Source organism: Amphiprion ocellaris, chromosome 2 (genome assembly GCF_022539595.1).
Source record: "Amphiprion ocellaris isolate individual 3 ecotype Okinawa chromosome 2, ASM2253959v1, whole genome shotgun sequence".
NCBI lineage: Eukaryota > Metazoa > Chordata > Actinopteri > Pomacentridae > Amphiprion > Amphiprion ocellaris.
In genome coordinates this window covers 1,560,516-1,584,770 of record NC_072767.1, presented here as the reverse complement: position 1 = coordinate 1,584,770, position 24,255 = coordinate 1,560,516, and the positions used below count along the sequence as shown (strand labels likewise).

Sequence of the window (24,255 nt, the reverse complement as noted above, 5' to 3'; positions counted from 1 at the left end):
AATGTGGAAAAAAAATATATTTTCACTGTGAAACTTCTGATGTCGACATTTTCAACATTTTTTTGGTGGAAAAAAAAAAGAAATGTTAAAAATGTTTCTTTAGAACATTCACATAAAAACCTACCAAAATCCAGCGTATTTTGTGGGATTTTGGTTGATTTTTTGGTGAATGTTCAAGAAAATAGAAGTTTTACTGATACATATGGAATCACTTTAGATGTTCTTAGGATTTTTTACTCATTTTTTGAAAACATTTACAAGAATCTTCTTGCGAAATTTGGGGGATTTTTTATTTATTTATTTTTAAATAAAACTTTTAAGGGAAATTTTTAAGAAAATATTGGGATTTCCTTCCTGAAGGTTTTGCAAATTTTCAGAAATTTGGGGAATTTTTTTGCTGAATTTTTGAATTTTTTCAGACATGGAAACAATATTTTTGGGGCCGTAAATGAGGACAACAGGAGGGTTAATGCAAAGCAAACTAAAACCAACACCAGACCTCACAAAACACAGTCTTACCTGAGTTTGTTCCAAGATTCATACTTCCTGGACTGGCAAAGGAAGCCGAAAACAAGGAAAAAGAAAAACCACGTCTATTTAGAGAAGTTATTTCCTAAATTTCTATTTGTAACATGAACATAGAAAGCATCAGGAAATCCTTTAAAGTCTCCACCACCCTGCAGCTGGGTGACTGCTGTGTACACGACTCATCACGTGCTCTCCTCAAACACTAAAAAGAGTCTTAGAAAAACAGCCACAAAGTCAAAATGAAAAGGAAGAACACAAGTCTTACCTTTCACAGCTAAATCTGTGTTTCATTCACTCATGTCATTTCAGTGTCTGGAAGAGAACACAGAAAATGCAGAGTCCAATGAGACTTTTAAATCTCAAAACAAAACACAGAACACACAAACTCTCCTGCAGCAATAAAAAAAAAATAGAAAAAAAAATCTAATAAAGAGCTTTATTTCAGATTTTAAATAGATTTACAAACCATAAGAAAAAAGGAAAATATAAACAAGAAAAAAAAAAACATCAAGTGATCGTCAAAATATCCACATGTGCATATTATCAAGGTAGAGATTGTAAACAGTCCTTTGAAGCCAAGAAAGTGAGACTCCCCGGTGGTTGGTGGTTTTGTTGTTGTTTTTATGTTCCTGAGGTTCTTGTTGTTTTCTCAACTGCTGGGTTTTTCCCCTCAGTGATGCTGCCACCAATCAGAGCTCAGAGAACCGTGGAAGGGGGACGAATGGGGAGATAAAAGACGATAAAACAGCAGTTTGACCCCAAACAGGAAAAAAAAAAAAAAAGAAATCCCATTCTTCCAAACATCAAAAAATAAAAGAGGAGGGGGAGGACGGTGTAATGGATATGAGCCAATGATTGAGAACTTATTGTGGAGCGATCAGGACTCGGTGATCATCACTAGGTGCCATGTTAATTTGGTTCTGCACAATGTTGTTTTTATAATCCATCGGAGCATTTATTCCTCCTTCCCCTGAACAACCCTGTTTTTGCTTTTTTTTTTTTTTTTAAAACAATCGCTTCAATACTCTTAATACTCTTAATACATATAAGATAGAAAACATTGCAGCTCACACCACAATTTGGAAACAAAAATGTTACATCAAAACAGAAAAGAAGCCCTCCTCCCTGGCCCCGGAAAAATAACAAACCCTCAGCCCATTCACACGCAACACTTGTAGACAAAACTGAGTTAGAGGACCTTTTTCCTTGGACATAATCCCGACCCTTATAGCAGATCTAAAACCACAAACACATCATAACAGCATGCTAGTGAAGAACCACATTCTCCTGTTCATGCTCAAAGATAAACCCTGTCCCAGTACCTTCCCCGTTTAGTTTTTTTTCTTTTGCGCTTCTTCCATCACACTTTTTGTCAGCACATCTTAAAAACGATCAGCGAATATTCACACACAACGGAAACATGATTACAGTGAGAATTTCATTGGAAATACTGTTGGATGGTGGCGATGTGTCTTTAGAGTGTGCAACAGAGCACTCTTTAGGAGAGGGTCTCTGACAGTATGCAGCAGACTGGAAACAACCCCCTCCCATCAGTCTGCATGTTCATCAGGACGTTTTCATTCTTCTCAATCACTCACGCTGCTACCTGATCTCCTCTGAGGTAACAGGGTTCATCGATTCAGGTGGGTCAAGATGGCTGCAGCCCAGTGAGGAAAACTAGAAGATAAAAAAAGAAAACACCTGCACACACAGCCGCCAGCAGGGGGCGAGCTCTGTGAAGGGTAGTGTAACTCTGCTGCTCTGGAGACTTGTGCTACTCTGAGTTACAATCACAAACCGCCACCGACGAACACAAAGACGGATAAAACTACACATCGTCCATCTCCAACCAAGGACACAGTCGCTCGAAGCCCTCAGACACAGAAGCTGGCTCATGAAACTCAAGCTGGAGTTCAGGTCAGACTGTTGCAAGGCTCAGCTTTACTGCCACGTTTAAAGCACTGCATATTAAGATCAAGCACTGACTGCATAGGTTTTTTTAAATACAGTACATTGGATTTAACGAGCGGCCGTGGGCTCAGCTAGCTGTTTCTGAATGCGTCCAGGCCACTAGTAGCACGTGTTCGTACGATGAAGGCTTGAAGGCTGCGTGGCAGTCAGCAGAGGACGTTTGTAGGATTCTGATCTACATTCCATTCTTTAGCTCAGCTTTTGGAGCTCACCTTTCTCACTCACACCCCAGACAAATCTGACAGGTGCTGCTATAAATACGTTGGAACTTGCTCCATCAGGAGGGCGCTGTTAGCACAGTTTTCCCCACCTGAGAGCTGAAGGTGGGGACACTGAGGCCTGAATATCTCTCTCTGCTACCTTTTTCTTTGTCTGGCTGGCTGGGGGTTTGCTTTGACCGCTCGGTCCCTTGAGTCATTCAGATTTGGGATATTGGGAAGTGAGGGAAGGCACAAGGGAGAGTGAACGGCTTTTTTTCTAAACGGATAACTTTCCTGTTTGGAGCAGCACAAGCCTTGGGGCTTAGAAGGTCAGAGGTGAAGCACGGCAGGGCTTCAAACAGCCTGCTAACTGGAGGTCACACACATGGCTCAGAGATGGAAATGACTCAGCTTTAAAACACACACAGTATGCCAATTTTCCTAAATTAGCTGATTTAGCAAACTGCTCTCTTCTTCTACTTAAATCTGATCTGACCTATGATGTTACATTCCTGCCTGCTGAACCGTCTTTACCTGAAAATTCACCTACATTGATGGAAATACATGTTTCCAGGAAACTAATTTTCTGCCATCAGTTCAGAAAAGCAGATAAAGTTGAAACTACTACTTCAAGTTATCCTGCTGTGTGTTCGTGCATCATGTGTGTAACCTCTACTCAGACAGCAAATGAAAAAAGAAAACAAACAAAAAAAACAACTCTGTAGATTTCTTTTCGTCGATGCATCAGGTTTTAGTGTGCATACTGTGACTGCACATTTGACAGAAGGTGGTCAGGGAGTTACTAAGTGAGGATGGAGGATTAAAGTTCAGTCCGTGACAGTAGAAGGAGTCGAGTGTGAGGGGGGAGAGTGGGAACAAGAACTGGTCGGGGGTGATGGGAGGTGATGTCGAAGGGAGGCGAGGTCAGGAGTCCTCTGTGCCTGAGTCATCCTCGTCATAGCAACAGTCTTCGTTGTCGTCCTCGTCATCGTCCTCCAGCTCCTCGTCATCGTAGTAGTCGTCGTATAAGAGGTTGGAGCCGTCGTCTGTGGGCGGGACTTGGGTGCGGACGCAGTACTCGTCCAGCGTGACGGGAACTTTAACGCCGTCGCGCTCTGCGTCAGCTTTGGTAGCCAGAACCTGCTTTCTGTGAGGTGAAAAGAAAACAGAAGTCAGACGAGGCCTCCAGCTTCAGTGCGGGTAATCAGTTTTTCTGCCTCTTGGTACCTGATAATTTCGATGTACTCTCTGTCCTTGCCCTTGCTGTCCCTCCATTTGCGGTACATGACGGATGCGTCCACGTTGGCAGGGGAGAATGTGTTGGGTTCGTTCAGCAGAGAGATCACGCTGAGCAGGATGGTCCTGAGAGGGAGGCAGAGGAAAGTGGGAGAGATTAAAATAGAGGAAAGCAATACAGGATGAGAAGGAGACGGGGAGGGGGAGCAGAGACGCAAAGATGGAGGTAAGATGAGACAAGAGACATTGAGAATGCAGGACAGTGTTGAACAGAGATGGAAAGAAAAGGAGACAGAGGTGAAGGTGAACTCATGAGAATCCATTTGTCTCTGCTGTCAACACTGGATATTAGCTCTTTACTCTGAAAGCTGCACATTATAGATACTACTGAACAATAATGTCTCACATTACTTATACTTGGGCAAATTAAAGGTGCAATATGAGAGATACTGAACATAAAAATGGCATTAATATACCAACAAACCTGCTATGTAAAGATATAATAGAGTAATAATGTCCTTGACAGACTATGAAGATTCACTCCCTCTTGTAAGTTCAGTTTGTCTGATCTGTGTTTAGGCAGTCAGGCCGACTGCACATGCATGATAGTGCATGTGTGTCCCTCCCGTTGAAACTGCTCAGCACATTTATAAAAAGGCCAAGAGTGACCTCCCACGCTGCATTAAACAGGCAAAAGTCCAGTCCAGTGTTCAGCTGGTGCCCTAAAAATCCAAAGAGTTTAAAACAAAGATTTTTATGAATTGTATATTACCTAATTTATGTGCGCTTGTTTCGCTTTGGTTCAGTGTGAGACTCTTCTGCTGTTTTGAGGCTCTCTTCTTTGCTTCTTTATTGTACACGTTTGTTAGACATAAGCACAGCAAAGGAAAGATGTGAAAGTCAGACAGAAGTCTTGTTCAAGATGAGTCAGACCTGCACAAAGTTAAATTTATAAACAATGCACGTTGGTTGGATTTTTGTCCAGCTTGATGCTGACTTGATGCAAACATATGCAGTGATAACATCATGACATGGAGACGGCTGCAGTTTTTGGAGCCAGTCTCATCCACTTTTCAGGTGAGGCACAGTTAATACAGAAATAGCTTAATGTTTCTCAAGTTGATAAAAACTTGCTTTGACCACAGAATATGTTTTACAGTGGTAGCATGGGATAATGGCTGTAGCTGGGGTATTGTTTATTGCCTCTCATGTACACAGTCTTTCTGGTTGTAAATGAAAGTGAAGGGATGGGGAAGCTGTGGCCAGCATGGTTGTTTGTTTGTGACATCCAGTGGTTCTGAATGTTGCAAACAGAACTTTTACCTACAAGGGCTAAGCATGAGCAAAACATGGAGAGAGTAGAGTCTGGGTGGTATAGTACAACAAGTGTTTTCAACCGCTGTCCTCTTGTGAAAATACAAAGCTGCTTTTATATTTTATTGCTGTTGTCATCATCAGCTCGAGGGCTACAGAGGTTCTACTACTGAAGACACTTAAATTCAGCTGCATGAGATTCTGTGTGAGCTGAGGACAGAAGAGAGAAAATGAGAACACTAGAGGGGCTTAATAATTCAATTTGTGTCAAGTAAATATCTAAAATAAAAGACCATGAATTTTGCATCGTGTTTGGATGTTTGCAGCATTTAAACTGCAACAAGTTGGCCGGCAGTTGAGAAAAGCCCCCAAATAACTGTCTTGTTTTCATGCTATGTGATCTCCCACCAGCTCTCCCAACAGTTCTTCTCTCTCCCGGAGCCAAAATGTGGGACTGTTTTTGTTTTTGTGATAATCAGCTCCGGGGCGACAAAGGGCCCATTATTGTGAACACACTTATATTCAGCTATCAGAGTTTGTGTATGTGCATAAAAGAGACAGCTAAACAGAGGGAGTGAAAGAATGGGAAAGCTGCAGGGGTTGGACGCATGAATGTACAGTATGCCAAATAAATATGTCAAATAAAAAGCTGACTGTCGCACCACTACGAGATGGTTCCAGACAAACTTGCCTGACAGACAGAAAAATGCATCAGTCTATAAACTTTCTGCGAGGACGGCACAGCTTTAATCTAACTAGTGAAGGTACAGTTTGAAAAATTGCTGCATGAATGTCTAGCAATGCTTTCCCCAGTAGTTTGGAGGAAATTGACACATACTGCATAAAAGCTTCCACATTATGTTAAGACATTTGCCTAAACAGATTGGTGGAAAAAAATGAGAAAAATGTGCACAGCAGCAAAATGTTGGCTTTATGTCAGCCATAGATTTATTTGAACAGACAAAGTTTCAAAGCACAGAAATGTGAACAATGACGAGTCAAAACAAAATCACCAGTTGTGAATTTGGCAAAACAGAAATGGGAGGCTGTTTGTTAGATTGTTCAAATTATTTAAAGATTGTTTTGTTGTATGTTGCTCCAACAACCCTGATGTGTACCTGACGTTCTGTGTGGGGTTCCACCTCTCTGAAGGCAGCTCGCCGCTCTGTGGGTCGTCCACTGGTGGGTGCAGGATAGAAATACATACATCTCCGTTCTATGGACATGAGAACATCAAGTTATTGTCAGCTACATAAAGTTAAAATTTAACTCCTAAAATATCCCCTCTGTGTAGAAAAGTTACATATTTAGAATTGTATTTCCATGAGAACGATCCCTTCCTGCCTCAAACTGGCTTAGCTGCAACTCTGGTTCTTCTAGAATGTGCAGCTCTATAAAGTCCTATGAAGGTACAATATGGAAGTAATTCAGCCACACACGTTTGAACCAGAAACCAACTGTAAAAAAGAATGATGACACAGAAAGCTCCACCCTGCAAGCTGAAGGGATCGGTTGCTCTAGCTTGATACGTCTGAAACCTTGGCTGTCAGAATCTGCTTTTTTGAGGCTGTCATTGGTACCCCATGTGGATATTATTATGAGGTAAGAGTAGGTCTTTAAATATCATAACATGAGGACTGGATCCTACTTTCTCATACTAACATTTCTACCTAAATTCACTTCACAATTACTTAATGTTTCTCCTATATCTCCCCATAAACACACACATAGATGAATTTACACTGGTCAAAGTTACCTCATAGATGTTGGGGTGCCACATTTTGGTGAGGAAGCGGAAAGCAGGTGGAGAGTATGGGTAGTCGACAGGAAACTTGATCCGAGCCTAAGGGTGAGAAAAGACGTGTATTAGCAACATGCCGGGCGGCTTATTCACCTTTCTTCTTTGCTAACAGACAAGTCACGACTATTTCACTCCAAACTATTGCAGTTGGTGAAGCATTTCCATCAACCAGACCAGCACAGACAGGAGGAGTCCTATAGCCACAGGTGAAGGCTCATTCTGGCTGTCATTTTCTTAGTGTTTAGTGGATCCACACATGAGAATGCTAAAACTACTCTGCTGGTGAAACAGATACAAGCTTGTACTTGTATGACCATCTTTTTCAGGCCATTCATTGACATAATGCATTCCCTTGCTGCAAGTTTCACTTAGCCAGCTTGCCTAAACCTCATTATCACTATGCTATAGGAGATAAAAATGCCCTGACATGTCTGTATTTCTTTAAAACAACCACAGTGTTATTGGGTGGAGCAAAGCCAAAGATATGGCTTCAGTGTTCCCTAAAATAGCGATGGGGGGAATAGTTTTGGTGGGACATTTGCACACAGGGAGATGAGAACAAAACAAAACAAAGAAAAAAACTAGCAGGGCTTTCTTACTGTATGATCCAAGTCCTCCGCAGCACTTATTGTCTATTTTTGAAGGTTGTTGTTTCCCATAGTAAAGTGGATTTGGAAAACAGTAAGACACAAATAGCGCAAGTCTACAGTCTGCATCAGCTTAATCTGAGAACAAGTTTTGTAACTTATATTACCATAGCGTCCATCTATATTATTAAAGAAGTTAATCTCCTCAGTGAATAAGTCTGTAGAGTCTCAGCTTTAATATGCATTGCAGTCAAGACAAATAGCATTTTATATTATTTCTGTAGGTTTAATCCATGTATAATGGCATCTTAAATGACACTATAGAGTCTTAACTGCAATGTTTAGTCTTATTCATCTTATTTGTTGAATTTGTTCTTATTATTTGTCTAATTTGACATTTGTTTTTTTCTAAAGCATTTTGATGATGTTTCCAAAAGGGACTTTACAAATAAAGTTATTATTATAACCTTGCCACATACTCAAAGTAATTGTACAAGTCCATCATTTGTTAAAACCCGAACCTAAACTTGAATTTACCTTGACACCGCGAGCCAAAAAGGTCCAAAACTGAAACCGCAGAGGAGAGAGAAAGTCCCTTTCTGAAAGCTTTACCTAACAAAGACTTATATTTGCAGCACTGGTATCAACAAGCAGCAGCTGAATGAAAAACCCCAGAATCGTGAAGCTGATTGGTCGCAATAGTGATTGAAAGAAACCTATAAATAGTCTGTAGAGTCACTGCAAACCCTACTGAGGTGGCTGAGCACGGGGGAGCTAATGACAGTGTAATGTAATATGGTGTGGAGGAAGGGAGGGATGGAGGCTCGCAGTGCTTTCAGCCGCACACTGTGTGGAGCTTAGCGATCCACCGGTGGCTGATCGGGGGGTTGGTGGGACACAGACATTGTGTTTGTCCTCTCCAGCTGTCACTGCAACCCAAGACAATCCACCACTCACACCCGAATTCTGCTATTATAGGTCCCTCGCGCTGAAACCACACCCACAAATCCTCCCGGTCCATACGGCGTGCTGAGGAGGCGGTGGTGTTGGTGGGGGCGGATACACACCGACTGGACCGATTACACACACACACATCACTCACAGCGTGAAGCCTTCTGCTGATCCCCCTTCATGTCATATACATACACATTTGCTCACATTTGCTGATTCGGCATGGTCAGCTGGTCCTCGGGGAGCGCGAGGCGGGGGGGGGGCTGCATGGGAGGAGGAAAGGGGGATTTCACTTGGAATAAAGGAGGTTGGGCTGTATTTAATATTAATATATAAGCTTTTAGCCCTATTTGACCGTACTGCATAACTTAAACCGAGCATCTGCAACCAAAACATCTATCAGCGCTCAGAACGAACCAGCTAAAAAAAAAGTCACAAACTGCACACGAGGCTCTGCTGTCCTTAATGTGAGTGTCAGTATGTCTTGACCTACAGTGTTTAAAGTGATCCCGATTCGCCACATAAAACCAGACAGAAGCGGAAACACCGACAACATCCTGAGAGAACAGAGAGGGGGAAGAAAAATCCCAGAGTTTGACTGGCCCTGCCAGAGAGCTGGCGGCCCGTCAGAGTGCAGGGTTCAGGCCAACAGCGTACACATTACAGGCTGGCAGCAGTGCAGCTCATAGCAGCCAGCCGGGGGGAGGAAAGGCCACGCAGCAACAGCGAAGGCCTGCTTTTTCTTCCAAAACAATAAAAGCAGGCAGATCATATCTGTGTGCTGGCTGAGAAGGCACAGAAGGAAATCTTAGCTTGCATATTTAGGAAAACTGCCCCTCCAGCTATCAGTTCGTCCACGTCATGTCCACAGACCGTCAGATGTCTGTTTTCAGTTACAACACGCTGTTTTCAGTCAAGTCTAATAAATGAGCAACTACACTGTGGAGGAAAAAACCCATGAATAGAAAAAAAGGGAAAATGTGGCAACAAATGTGCAAGAAAAAAAAGTTGCAAAGCAGTTCAATACTGTAATAATGAAAAACTGTAAAAAATAAAATAAAACTAACTGCAAATATCTGTAAGAAATAGACTTGTAGCTCTTTTAAATACATAACTGTTACTGTAATGTTATGCTCACATACTGTATGAATGAATTAGTATTCATAAAAATACAAATATTTAATTTAGAAATTTCTTATGTAAATTAACACAAAATTTCTGTGATTTTACTAGATAACAAAACACAGAAAATTTAGTTTAGTTTAAGAAATATCACAATTTTGTTGTTCTTAATATAGGTAATTGTCTTTCAAGTATTTGTAAAATGAAAGCCAATTTAAACACTGTAAAACTTTACAATTTTATGTATATACATTGCTTAAAAAAAAAAAAAAAAAAAAAAAAACTTTGCTCTTTGCAAAATTACACATTTTTAATAGGGCTGGACCCGAATATCCGACTATTCGGTGCCGAGGGTGGTATCCGGATATTAATTTTGAGATCCGAATATTCAAATATATTACGAGGACATTTACAGTTTTGGCCAAGTTTTTAAGGGCTAACATGTAAATGAATATGTTTTTCTGTGTTTTTACCAGAACTTATTCTAATTATTATCTGTAATTTAAGAAATAATAGTAAATTGTTAAAAAAAAATTACAGATAAAAACTGACCTTTTTTTTTTTTTTTTAAACAGTGTATCGTATTTGCCTGTGAGGATGCAGCTCTAATCAGCAGCCTTACGTTTAGAAAACAGTTCAAAAGGGAATTGAATGTTAGTCTATACCAATACTTCCAACTTCCAGTGGGTCAGGTTTGTTTATCTCCCACATTTGATTATTCAACAAAACAGTGTGTGGTTGAAAAATTCTCTAACAAGCTTCCTAAAGCCTTGGAAATCTACTTTTTTAATCCTCGACATGTCACGGATTAAAAAAAGAACAATGGCAAAAATTCTAAAGCACCATCAGATTTTACTCCACAGAACAGTTTGTCCAACCAGTTTGATCCAAATTTATTCATGACTTCTTGAGACATTGTGAAAACCAACTGAAGATCAGACAAAAAACTAGAATCTATCCAAATGTGGAAATTTAAACAAAACAGCCCAGCTCTCTGGTGAAAAAAAATGCACAAACTCACTCTGCCCCTCATTAGACGGACCCATTTTTAAGCCTGTGCATATCTGAATAAAACTGATCCCATACTTCACTCTTTGGCCTGTTGTTGGGAGGCTTGTGCATCAATAGCCTCATTCATTACAATCCTGCGAGTTTGAATGCAAGCAAACGGTAAGGCAGGGAGGTGATATAAGGATAAGCATTGATCTCTGTAGGAAGGTATGGGTGTAATTTCACAATGCAGCTTACTGGGAGGCTGGAAACAGCAACACTATTCCACATTTTAGCAGAAAGATCTGGAATAAGAAGGAGGATTGAAGCTCTTGACCTGCCCAGCTGACAGCTAAGTGTGGATGGAGGGAGGGAAGTGGGAGAGGATGGATAGACAGGGTAAAGAAGCGTGATGGAGCTGGAATAAACACAGGCAGGCTGCTTGGTTGGCTCATTTGCTCTGCAGCAGAGAGCAGCTTGTCTCCCATCTCGTCAGCACCGAGCAGGCAGGAGAGAAGAAACACGAGGGAGGAGGAAGAAGAGCGAGGAAGGAGGACGCAGCGGCGTCTCAGGAGGCCACTTTCAGCATTCTCTTGTGAAATTATTCTCATGCAAGCTACAGATTTGAACAGATCTGTGTTAATGTCCCTAAAACACGCATTAGCCTTTAGAGTTCACCGTCTCTTCACAGACATCAGCTCTGCATGTCACAAAGTGCTAGCCTCAGTGTATTTTATGCAACATGCTACTCCTGGCTTGCATGTCATGCCTCATAATTGGATTGAGCACAGAATTAACAGCATCCCCGGTCAAAAGGTGATTCACTCTGAACATCTCATTTGAGAAGCAGACATGAACGGCAGCCAATTTCCTGCCAAGCATGCAAAAAAAAAGACTTATGAATGACTACTCTTGTTACCGAGAATACAGAATGTCAAATCACTTTCCTCTTTCTATGAACATCTTTCTCAGATTGACCTAAAAAGCTGCCTTGAAGAGAGAACAGGACTAAGAGAGAGAACGTGCCCACCCTGTGGAAAATGACGGCGAGGCGAAGTAAACCAGGTCAATGCAAAGACCCTGAACAGAACAAATCATTCTGTTCTCCCTTTGCACCTCTTGGCGTCTCTACAGACCTTATCCTCGCATACACTACACCCAACCGAACACTCACCCCGAATAACGGGGAAAAAGGTCCTTGTACAGTGCAAATTCCACAGCCTGCAACACACACTTACTCACAAGTCCCAGAGATTATCATGTTATTACCCACCAGGCCCCCACCTCATTATCTCAGCTCTCCAACCACCAGGAGGACAGAGAGGAGAAAGTAAAGGATCAAAAACTGCTTTGTTTCAAGCTGATTCTTGGGTGACTTTACCACATGCACATTTCAAACGGCCTACACACTTGTGCTACAGAGGTATCATTCCCCCCTGTGGTGGCCCAAACAGCCAGGTCTTCAGGGGACGGTTGTAACCGTCTACTGGGACCTCAGCTCACAGCAGGCTCTGCTTTCAAAGGGGGGACCAGTGCAGGAAGGGCTCTGCCTGTTCTTGATCTGGCTGTTTCACTGTTCCCTCTTTTTCCTCTGCTCTGCTCTGCTCTTGTTTCTCCGTGACACAGCCAGAGGGGGAAACATGACTCCGGCAGCTCAGCCAGGCCCGGCCCAGCCCAGCCAAACCCTCTGCAGCCGGGCTGGTCGTCCTGCTTCAGCCCTCCCCTTCACTGCTACTGCAACATGGAGCCTGCCGAATTATGTAGCATACACCCGAGAAGGAGGGAAGACAGGCACAGATACCGAGTCAGCTGCTCGACGGCACCGAGTGCCTGTCAACTGATTGTCAAAAGCTAAAAAAGACACGCAGGCTCGAGCCGAAACCAAAGGGCAGCACCCTCCGTTCATATCAGCAACGAAAGACGAGGTCTGTCAGTCGAGAAAGCCACTTGGCTGATATGGAAGGCATTTTCTTTCACAATATGAGCTGCAGAGACTCCATTTACATTACAATTTCATGCAACACAGACGACACATCCATCCATATAACTTCCAGCTCCTTCCACAGAAGTGCAGCTCTGCGTCAGAACACTTAGAGAATAATTTCTGCTGCAGAAACCTCTCCCTGAACCATAAAGAGATGAGCTCACAACTGTAAATATGTAGGGCAGAGTGTGAGTTTTGCTGTTCTGGTGTATGACAGAACAGAGCAGAAAGAGGTCAAATGTGGCCAAACATGAGCTGACAAGTCTCTGGGTCACAGAAGAAGCAGTGTCACAGTTAGCAGGTGGACTTCATGGACCTGAGCATGACTTTATGACGTCCACGATGTTTTATTAACCCAACAAACTCATCAATGTGGTCAGCACAGAACCACAATGAACAATGTTATTCAGCTTTACCCGTGGAAACAGCAATATATTATATATACAATGTCTATGTATAAAAATATAAACACAAATTATAAGTACTGAGAAATTAAGCATTCACCAATAACTGAAAGGGAAATTATCTATTCAGTTTCAGCAAAAGCAAAAATGTTTATAGAGTTTTGCAAAGACATTAAATTGAATCTGACACAATAAAACTAGCGTGAAACCAACAAATGGAATTAGATTTCTGTACTTTATCCCATGTAAGGTAAAGCCTCTTGGTCGCGTCTGTTGAAAACGAACACTGCTGGAACTCCTTGGAAAGTACAGTAATTATTTTTGGCTTATTGAGGAATTACTTGATCTGAACTGGGGTTATAACAACAGTCTTGGATTACATTATTATAGGGAAAGAAAGAGCTGTGACTCACTGCTATTCTTCCACTTTGACAGCTTAATTCTGATAATTTCATGGAGTATTTTGTGACGAATCTGCACGGAAACAAATCGCAAGACTGCAAGCTCCTGAACAGACTGATTGGAGATGCAAAATACAAATAGCTCATCAGCTACTAAATCTGTGAGAACATGTGAAAATCAAACAACAACTGCCTGATTCCTATCGGCTTTTCCAAATTAAATTTTCAATACTGGCAAGTAAGCTGTTATGGTAATGTGGTTTGAGTGTGATTTCATAAAAACACTTAGCTCTAATTCCTGGTGGACAAACCAATGTAGAATAAGCACAGAAAGAAATGTTATTTACTACTATTCTCCCATTTTGACAATTTAATTAAAATAATTTTGTGATATATTTAGTGACAAACCTGCATGCACACATATCAGGTGAAGTCGTCTTAGGTAAAAAAAAAAAAAAAAAAAAAAAAGAAAGAACAGAAATTCAAGTCCCAAGCAAATAGCTCCTCAACAAATAAATCTGTGAAAACATGTAAAAAGCACACAATAATTGCAACAAGGGACTGTGATTATTATTAATTTTTCAGATTCTGGCGGTTATTGTTATGTGGTTTTAACTGGAACATGACTGCTATTTAATAGAAACACTTAGATCTAATTCCTATTGGACGTATTGTGTTCTAATGATAAGCAGAGAAAGAACTGCGATTTGCAACTATTCTTTCTTTTTAAAAATTTAATTAGAGATCATTTTGTGATATATTTTGTTACAAACCTGCAGGCACACATATCAGGAGATGCCACATTCCTAAAAACAAAAAAAAAAAAAAACTATCCAAGTTCCAAACAAATAAGTCCTCAACAAATAAATCTGTGACATGTAAAAATCAAACAATAATTGTAAGAAGGGGCAAACAAATGTGAGGAGAAAGAAGAAGAAAGAGCAGCTAGAGAGAGAATCAAATAGTAGAAAATGACAGTTTTTATGTTCCAGTCGTGTGGGAATTCAGGTAGCAAAGGGGCACCATGACAAAGTCTCCTGTGGTGGTTAATGCCTACTGGCCAGTGCCCGCCTTTATAAGATGAGTGATAGGTACTCGAACATCACGCCGATAATCGAATAGTATATGTTAGCAAGGCGTAATAGCAGCTTGTATTACATATCTGTTGTTAAAAATGTCTATATGGCATGTGAAATAGTGATCATTATTTCACATAACTTCTTTGTGTACTTTTTGTAATGTGCTTGTATTGTGACCTATTCACAATAAAAGCACTGTTTTGTTATTTTTCTAACTTGTCTAGGGACTGCAATTGTAAATTAGCCTTGTTGCTATAATCTGGCATATTTATTACACCTATTGCTGTCTAAATAGATGTTCATTAATGTGCACTGTCCCCAACAAATGTACAAATAAATAAATAACACATTACACTCAGTACGTGTACCTGATTGGTTGATATCCCTACCAACTAATGGTTAAGGAAATTGTTCACAATGTGCATCTTTAACACAAAGTAAGTCGCTGTTGAAATACTCCTCACAGTCTGTACTATCCAGCTAACTCCAACTATTACTTTCATTGTTGATTATTTGTAAAATTAATGGTTGAGTTAAAAGGTCTCTGTTGATGAGCATTTACCAAAGCCCAAGTTAACATTCTCAGATGTCTTGTTTGTCCACAACCCAAAGATATGCAGTTGATAGTCACAGAGGAAGAAACAAACAAGAAAATATTCAAATTTCAGAAGCTGTAAACAGAGAATTTTGACTTTCCTTACTGAAACTGATTATCAAAACAGTTGGCGATTAATTTAACGGTCGACACCTCATCAATTAATCATCGCGGTTCTATATCCATCACAGCTGCTCAGTTTCATACGTGTCTCAAGACCACAGCCGGCTGTGGGACAAACTGGGCCTCAGCCAGCAGTCATCAGACACTCGGCCTGCAGGGATACTTCACATGACGAAGCAGAAGACATCCACGAGCCAGTAAGTGAACCTCAGCAGGTCAGTGGTCAATGTATGAAGATCAGCTACTGTGTAGGCTGAAGCAACGCAGATCCAGGACAGCCATCGAATCCTGTTTGAATGACACCTCAATATGTCTCGGCCCACTGTGTGCCTGCAGTCGTAACGTGTTCGTCATGGAGTGACTCTTTCAGAACAACACCCATGTGAAATAAACACCTGCCTCAGCCAGGTTTGGTGTGACGTCAACACCTGCCCTGTTTGAGATGAACAGGCAGCTGCAGCGTGTCTGAACTGATTGTTTGTTTGGGTAATGTGGTCCAAACGAGGTGCTTCTTTCTATTCTTTTTTTTTTTTTTTTTTTTTTTGTTGGAATATGGCAAACTGGTTGGATGGAAACCTAGCCCAGAACAATGAGTCACAGCCATGCGGTGGATTTCACAGCCAGGCTGTGCATTCCTGGCCCAACAAAGGAATCCTGTACACAGCAACCACACAGACACACTGAACACCGTCTACGGGAGCCTGGCTGGGGCCTCTGCTTGTCTTCACCGGCTTGAAAAAGACCAGAGTGAAAATAAACGAGCTTCTACAGAACTGGAAATACAGAGTGCTGCACAGCTGGAGTGATGGTGAATATCTGGGATGATATAAGCACAGTAGAAGATTTTACAGTTTAGCTGTAAAGTTACATGGACATAACAATGGCTTGACTTATCACTTTGAGCCAATGACAACTAGCTGTTCAAGTAGAATCTGATTATATTATTGTTATAAATCAGGGGATCAGTCTGTTTCAATACTGACAGAATTCAGAAAATATGTTATTCAAATCTTCACAAAACTTAAGTTGTATGAAATATTTTGACTGAATACTGAGAATTCCTTACTTCTTACACCTGGGAAATTCTCTATTTTGAATAACATCTTAGCTAGGAAGCCATATTAAAGGTCCAATACCTCCAGAATTATATTCCCTGAGCCGTTAAACCTAGTTAGGCCACAGACAAAATTGTTTCCAGGAGAACAAAATAGCTAAATGGCTCCAGTTCCTAATTATTGGGTCTTAAAAATCAAAAAGGAGTGCAAAATTTTCAAACAAGGGTGGTTCTGGGGCACCAGAAAGTTCCTATGAGTGTATATATAAGGGTGCACCCATGTATGAATGTAATGTCATGTGCAACATTTCATTATCCTGTGAAATATTACTTAACTACTTCAGTATCATTGTCAGTACTAATTCTTACTTTTCTATTCTAGTCTTCTTCTAGCTTATTTTAATTTTAGTAACATATCACACTTATATCTTATTGCTTTTATCCATTAGGCACTAAATCTATTCTCATGTTGTTGTAATTTCCTTCTTAGCAACATCTGAAACAAGATTTTCCCCTCAGATTGATACAGTTCTTATCTTATTTCCGACTAAAAATACAGTATCTGGGAAAGTATGACAAGCCAAGGTTCCAGCTTTTTGCTGTTTTGATGTGAACTAATTTGTATATATTGTCATTTTATGTCCAGAGTTACAAGTGGCTTCCATGTTGTTCTCAAAAAAATATATATTAAAGAACTTAGTTTTGGGTGCCAAATAACAAATAAGTAAACTGAACAAAGGTGGAGCAACACCGGTATCTGAAATGACCAGAATGACTCCTGTATTTTAGTTTTTTTCTCTAAGTAAGACAGATTAGCACGCTGCTTAAATTAAGGCCTATCATCTATTATTTGCTGTACAATAAAACAACAACCTCGACAAAGTTTAGACTATGCCAAACAAGCGATTAATCAAAGTGCTGTGCCGGATGAACAACCACATTTGCACAGAACAATCTCCTCAGTGTTTTGTCACATCTCCAGCGGTTTGATAAAAAAACTAAAAGCGGGCTGTCTGGCATGGCAACAAACAGTATATTTACACTCTAGGTGTGTAGCTTCTGGTGAGTCAGGTAGCATAACTCCAACTGTTAGGACTAAAACAGTATTAGCAACCCGTAATTAACAGATCAGGGGTACAACTGAGCATTATCCAAGCGCTACAGAATGTTTTTTCAATCAAGACAAGTGCTGCTAAGTTACTGGAGGTTGCGTAAACTGTCTGCCCCTGTTGGAAGAAGCACATAAACAGGAACAACACATCTGTGAAACCAACATATCCTCAAGGGAGGAAGTACGCTAGAGAACAAATTAAACACGCTGAGCAAAAGTATAAATGCAGCACGTCATATTTAACTCAATTCTATCTGTTCTTTTTAACATAAAGAAATAAGTAGTTGTTCCAGCACATGGGTTTGCTGAAATCAAGTTAAAACTGTTTGAATAAGTCAGCAACAAGTCACACAATGCTGCTCGTGGATTTTTATCCCAACTTTCCTGAAGGACTCGGTGAAGTTGGTGGACATTTTGGGGGACGAGGTCATGTTGTCGGACATTTACAGCATCATGTGGCAGACTGTCTGTCGTATTGTGCCGTCTGTGGTGAAGTTGTGGATATTTGACGCCTGGTTTCGAGCCTAACACACACGCAAAATCCAGCTCGACTTTCTCTTGTGACCTGTGGCATCAAGTCATTTGAATAAAGCTGATTTTAACAAAGAAATTGGGCCAAAAAAATAGTCTGTGTACTGGTCAGACTATCTGATTATTTTCCTTTAAAGTTTAACCTGAAGAAAATGAGGATTTGGGGGTGTGGTTGAGATTCTGGCCTCAACTCCATAACTTTTGGCACGCAGTTGACTGAATTTAACCTAATTCTTAACCACAACAATAGAAAATAAATGTAAAACCGCTTTTGCAAGCTAGAAAAATAAGATTTCCATGCTGTTGCTGAAGTCCTACAGGCTCAGACTATTTCTACATTTCAAATTCAGGGTTTACATGCATTATGGATTTGGCTCTTTTGATTGAATCTGAACACACAGAACAAAAAGATCCTTTCCCCCCCCCCAGCCTGCGGCTGCTGATGAGTAAAGATGAATACAAACGACAAATCAGTGAATTAGTTCGCTGTGTGATGAGCTCGTCTATTCAGTTAAAGCTAGAGGTGGTTATGCTAAAAACCTTTTGTTTAACCCTCGTGTCGTCCTGCGGGTCAAACTGACCCGTTTTAAAGTTTGAAAACGTGGGAAGAAAAATATTTTCACAGTGAAACTTCTGATGTCCACATTTTCAACATTTTTGTGAAATCTCTGGACATTTTTTGGTGGAAAAAAAAGAAATGTTAAAAATGTTTCTTAAGAACCTTCACATAAAAATCAACCAAAATCCAGCAAAATTCGCTGGATTTTGGTTGATTTTTATGTGAAGGTTCTTAAAGAAAATAGTTTTACTGATATACATGGAATCACTTTAGATATTTTTAGGATTTTTTGGAAAATTTTTACTAATTTTTTGAAAATATTTGCAAGAATTTTCTTGCCACATTTGGGGAATTGTTTTTAAAATAAATTTTTTAAGGGAAACTTTGAAGGAATTATTGGAATTTCCTTCCTGAAGGCTTTGCAAATTTTTAGAAATTTGGGGAATTTTTTTGCTGAATTTTTGGATTTTTTTCAGTCAGTATTTGGTGCCCGTAAATGAGGACAACAGGAGGGTTAAATGTGAACATAAAAGTTAACTGTCAAATCACTGTCGCTGCTAAATCTGTGTTTTAAGGGCAGGTTAAAAACAAAAACAACCCAAAGGAATAAATGTTTTTGTTTCTGTAGTTGAAAGTGCTATAAATGGTGCTGGTTGGTTTAAAGTTGAACAAAGAGCTGTGTGTGTTTATGGCAAACCAACCTGCCCGTTTAATTAGCCGAGTGGACGTTATTCACCGTTAAAGAGGCTCAAACGACGGAGGGTCGGACGGTTATTTGTCTTTTTTACCAATAAAACCACTTAAACGTACAGCAAAGTAAGCAGCCAGAGAACAATAGCTGGCTAACGTTAGCTACTCACCTTAAAATAACCGCCCTCGTAGTGGGTGTTTGGGGGTCCGAATATCGCCACCTCCCAGTTGTACATGTCCGACTCGTCCACCAGAGTTATTTTGAAGCCTTCCACCGGCTCGTCCTGGAGACTTTTCATCTCCAGCATCAGTGCTTTTTGGGAACTGGCTACATGATGTCCATGCTGAGCCATATTCCACAGCGGTGTGAATAAATACCTTCAGCGGACCCACCACAGGAGCTGCGACTGACGAAGGACGAAGCTAGCTCGGCGTAAAACAGCAGCTACCAGCCCGGAACAAAAAAAAAAAAACACACACCGAAGCCCGTCGCAGCAGGAACGTTGGTTCCGTGTTCGGTTCGTTTGCGTCCACAAACAAAAAACAGAAAAGAGGATTTGAGATAAAAGACGCCACACGGCTGTGTTCGGTCTGAGCTGTGCGTCTTCCTCTGTTGTTCTGAACAATCCCGGTTATTACCGACCATCTCAGCCTGCTGCCGTCCAGGCACGCGGGTTAACGGTCTGACTTCCGGCTGCGGCTTTCAAAATAAGGCTTCTACTTAGATTACATTCAATGACAACAGAACTAGAATAGAATAGAATAGAATAGAATAGAATAGAATAGAATAGAATAGAATAGAATAGAATAGAATAGAATAGAATAGAATAGAATAGAATAGAATAGAATAGAATACAATAGAATACAATAGAATAGAATAGAATAGCCACTTTATTGTCAACCAGAACATAAACCAGTTGGTGCATATCAGACTGAAATTTCGATGCAAAAAGCTCACCATCGGACTGATTAAAAAAACAAAACAAAAAAAATTATTCTGAATAAGAAACAATTTGAACATATACATGTAAAAAAAAAAAAAAAAAAAAATATATATATATATATATATATATATATATATATATATATATATATATATATATATATATATATAGGCAGACAGAGTGAGGCTTCAGAGGACAGTCAAAGCAGCACAGAGGATTGTTGGCTGTCCTCTCCCCTCCCTCATGGACATCTACTCAGAGCTCAGAACATCATCAAGGACAGTTCACATGTTGGTTCTCAGCTTTTTGATCTGTTGCCCTCTGGAAGGTGTTCCAGAGGAAGGCATTACAGATGCATTAAAATGAGGACAAACAGACTTAAAAGCAGCTTCTTTCCGAGAACCATCACCACCCTGAACTCTCACTCATGTCTCACACCCAACCAACAGTACAATGTGAAATGTGCAATATACACCACTACCTCATTCACTCTGTTATTTATATTCACTGTTTTTTATTCTGTATATTTGTAAATAGACTGTTTGCACTATCTTTAAGATTTCTTTGCACTGAAAAGAAGAAGCTCTCCAATCTTGCTATACACTGTATAATGACAATAAAGCATATTCTATTCTATTCACACACACATACACCTGTAAACATACACATCCGCACATTTATTTTACAGAGCGGATGTAGCAGCAGTATTGCACGTAACGTTGAAAGAAGTAGCAGCAGTTGTAGTTTCACTGTGACTACGGGTGCCCAGAAGGATTATTTGAGTTCAAGAGTCTGATGTCTTGGGGGATGAAACTGTTCCAGAACCTGGCTGTAACAGTTTCAGTATGGTTTAGCGCCTAACCCAGAGGTGTCCAACATGCGGCCCGCGGGCCAGAAGCGGTCCTCCAGAGGGTCCAATCCGGCCCTCAAAGTGTAAAAATTCCAGAGAAGACATTAACTGCAGATTGTAAATTAGTAAAACTATGAATTTAAAATTGTTTCTAGACCATGACAAGTTGTTTTGATCAGAAAGTAAAATGCTAGATTGTCTCCCATTTTTGGAATATTTTGTTGTTTTTTTGTGGTTTTTTTGTCATTTTGTTTCCCGCTTTTCTCATTTTTTGTCTCGTTTTTGTCATTTGACCGGCTGTGGTCTTGAGACACGTATGAAACTGAGCAGCTGTGATGGATATAGAACCGCGATGATTAATTGATGAGGTGTCGACTGAAATTAATCGCCAACTGTTTTGATAATCAGTTTCAGTAAGGAAAGTTGTTTTGATCATAAAGTAAAATTCTAGATTGTTCAGTTCCAGATACCTGTAACTAAATGTTTTGTGCTGTTTGTGCGTGTTTTGTTTTGTGCAAACTGTGATCTGTAAGTTGTAATGCATATGTGTAAATGTTAAACTGAGGCTTAATGTTGTGATGTATAAGATGTATATTGCAAGAATATGCATAATGAGACAGCAGAATCATCACACTTACACTGAACAATAGGATCAATATCATTTGTAATGCAGCTTCTTCAATAGTATGCGGAATATTTGTTGCAGTATCATGTGGTATATTTAAAATTTATGTGCAACATTTGAGTCTTATGTGCAATATTTCAGCTTTATGTGTAATATTTTCATTTTACTTGCAATATTTAATGTAAAAAATGTTATTTTCATGTCCAATAGTTGATTATTGTATGCAATAACAAAGTAGCATGTGCAATATTTCAATTTTATGTACATTTAATGTTCAAAATTGTATATTCAAGTACAATATTTCATTTTCATGTGCAATATTTAAGTATCGTGTGCATTCTTCATGATCATTTGCAGCATTTCAACATCATGCGCACTATTTCCATTCTCTGTGCAATATTTTGTTATCAAGTTAAATTATTTAACTTCAGTAATTATTCGCTATCTACAATAATACTTCATTCAGTATCATTGTTGGGATTATTTTTTTTAGCTTTCCTATTTTTATTTTTATTTGGGTAATGTATCATACTTAAATCTTATTATTTTTCTATTAGGCACTGCAATTGGTTTCATTTTATTGTAATATTTCTGAACAAAATCCTGCATAAGCATTTTCTTCGAGATAGTTAAGTTTTATCTTATCTTGTACTACATAGTTTCCACTGGTAACACAAGAGTAATGTGGAGGGATATCCATATTTTTTTTTTTTAACAAAAGTAACAAATATTTCATTTTCATGTGCAATATTTCATTTTATGTATGCAATGTTCATTCTATTTTTTTTTTTAATTTTATGTAGTCATGCTCCTCAAATGCACCCCACAGCTTTCCTGTTTACAAAATATATGACAAATCTGAATGTTCCACTTTTAATTTTGAGCAGCTCAGACACAAACATGTCATTTAACCTCATGTGAAGTTAGTGTTTTATTTTGTAGGTCCACTCAGGAAGCTCATTGTGATCCCCGCTAGCTTGACGATGCTACACAGCGCTAGCCTGCCTCCGGTTTGGGGTGCGTTTCTGTCTCACATTAGATCTGCTGAGCGACACTTGAGCTCAGACCAACCATTTCTACATAAAACATTAAATCTGAAACCTGCCGTTTGTTCTCGTGAACTTTTCTCAACTCAGCTGCTCGCTGTCAGTCAGCGGAGGTCTCGATTACTTCTGCTGCCGCGTAAAGCTTCCTGGGAACTGAAGTCCAAAGCAGGACATGTTGACGAAATGTGAATTTGCAATATTAAATCGACAAAATCTGAATAAAGCTCCCACCTGATCCTCTCAGAACCAGCTGATTTTTTATGTACAATAATTTAAACACACAATAGTGTCCTCTGTTTAACCCACATACAGCTTTAGGGACATTTTGTCCTTCTCAGTTTGGATTTTTTTTTGTAATTGTTCACACAGATAGGGTACATTTAGGCAAAAATGTGTGTTTTTTAGGCAATTTAGAATTTTTAGTCTTAGCTCCAATAATAGCTACATCTATAAAACACAGTGAACACGACAAAACTTCCACTCAGAGTTTTTTTGCTGTTGTTAATTTGACCCTGCACAAAAAAAATAAAAATGCATCAGAATAAGTGTTGTTTCTAATGCTTTTCATTGTATCCATACATGTGCATATACATCCATTCATTCTTCTATATATGCTATTAACATGTTTATTCATAAAACAACGGGCATTTAAAGGGTTAAAATTCTGATAATAAATGAATATTTGATAGCTACAACCATGATCTAAGTTGATTAAAAATCTCAGTAAAAGTGGAAAATAATATTCATATATAACAATTTAATGGGGTTTTGTTTACATGGTTGTTTTTGTCTTTGAAGTCCTGACTACATTTCATAATCTAACTGCATAAAAATATTGATTTATCATAATCAATCTTGTTGGGCATCATTGGCATATCCTTGACTTTGGTTATTTTAAAAAACAATCCCAACATTTAGCACATGGAAAATAATTGTCTTCTTTTCTAAAGAAAAGGAGCAATGGCACTATGTAAACAAATTGGCATTTAAAGGGTTAAAATCCTGGGAATTAATTATTAATTATGATCAGGACAAATGTTGGGTAAAAATCTAACTGAGTAAAAGCAGAAAATAATCTTAATATTTGACATGTTTAATGGCATTTTTTGTCACATTTTAGTATTTAAGGTCCTGACTGTGAGTGTGATAAAATGAACTGTTCATTTTAGCATTTAGTATATTGAAATAATTCATTTTAAAATATTTATTAATTTAAAAACACAGTGGTACTATGTAAACAACTAGGATTTAATGGGTTAAAAACCTTAAAACTAATATTTGTGGAGCCATGATCAGGACTATTGTTAGTAAAATCCTGGACAAAAAATCAATGCAATACCACCATTGCAGGATTTTAAATAAGCATCATCTTCTGAGCTTTGAAAATTTTAAATTATTTTCAAATATGTGTCTCGTTTTTAAAATTTTAAATGGTTTGGCCCCTCCTCCACTGCGCGAGTCTGTTCAGTACCGCTCGGCACAATCTATAAAATCCACGAGGATATCTTCCACCACTGACTGTTCAATACCTTTTCGATGCACCGCCTTTGGACAGTCAG

At 39.4% G+C, this 24,255-nt stretch overlaps 1 protein-coding gene across 1 annotated transcript; it reads right to left on the bottom strand.

Moving 5' to 3' along the window:
* Positions 1 to 950: 950 nt before the first annotated feature.
* On the bottom strand, positions 951 to 19,883 carry cdc34a (cell division cycle 34 homolog (S. cerevisiae) a). The gene is made up of 5 exons (XM_023264818.3): positions 19,402 to 19,883; positions 7,006 to 7,092; positions 6,368 to 6,465; positions 3,927 to 4,061; positions 951 to 3,846 (listed from the first exon to the last, which is right to left on the bottom strand). The coding sequence occupies exons 1-5, from the start codon at positions 19,582 to 19,584 to the stop codon at positions 3,624 to 3,626; spliced, it is 726 nt and encodes a 241-aa protein (XP_023120586.1). The 5' UTR covers positions 19,585 to 19,883; the 3' UTR covers positions 951 to 3,623.
* Positions 19,884 to 24,255: the final 4,372 nt, after the last annotated feature.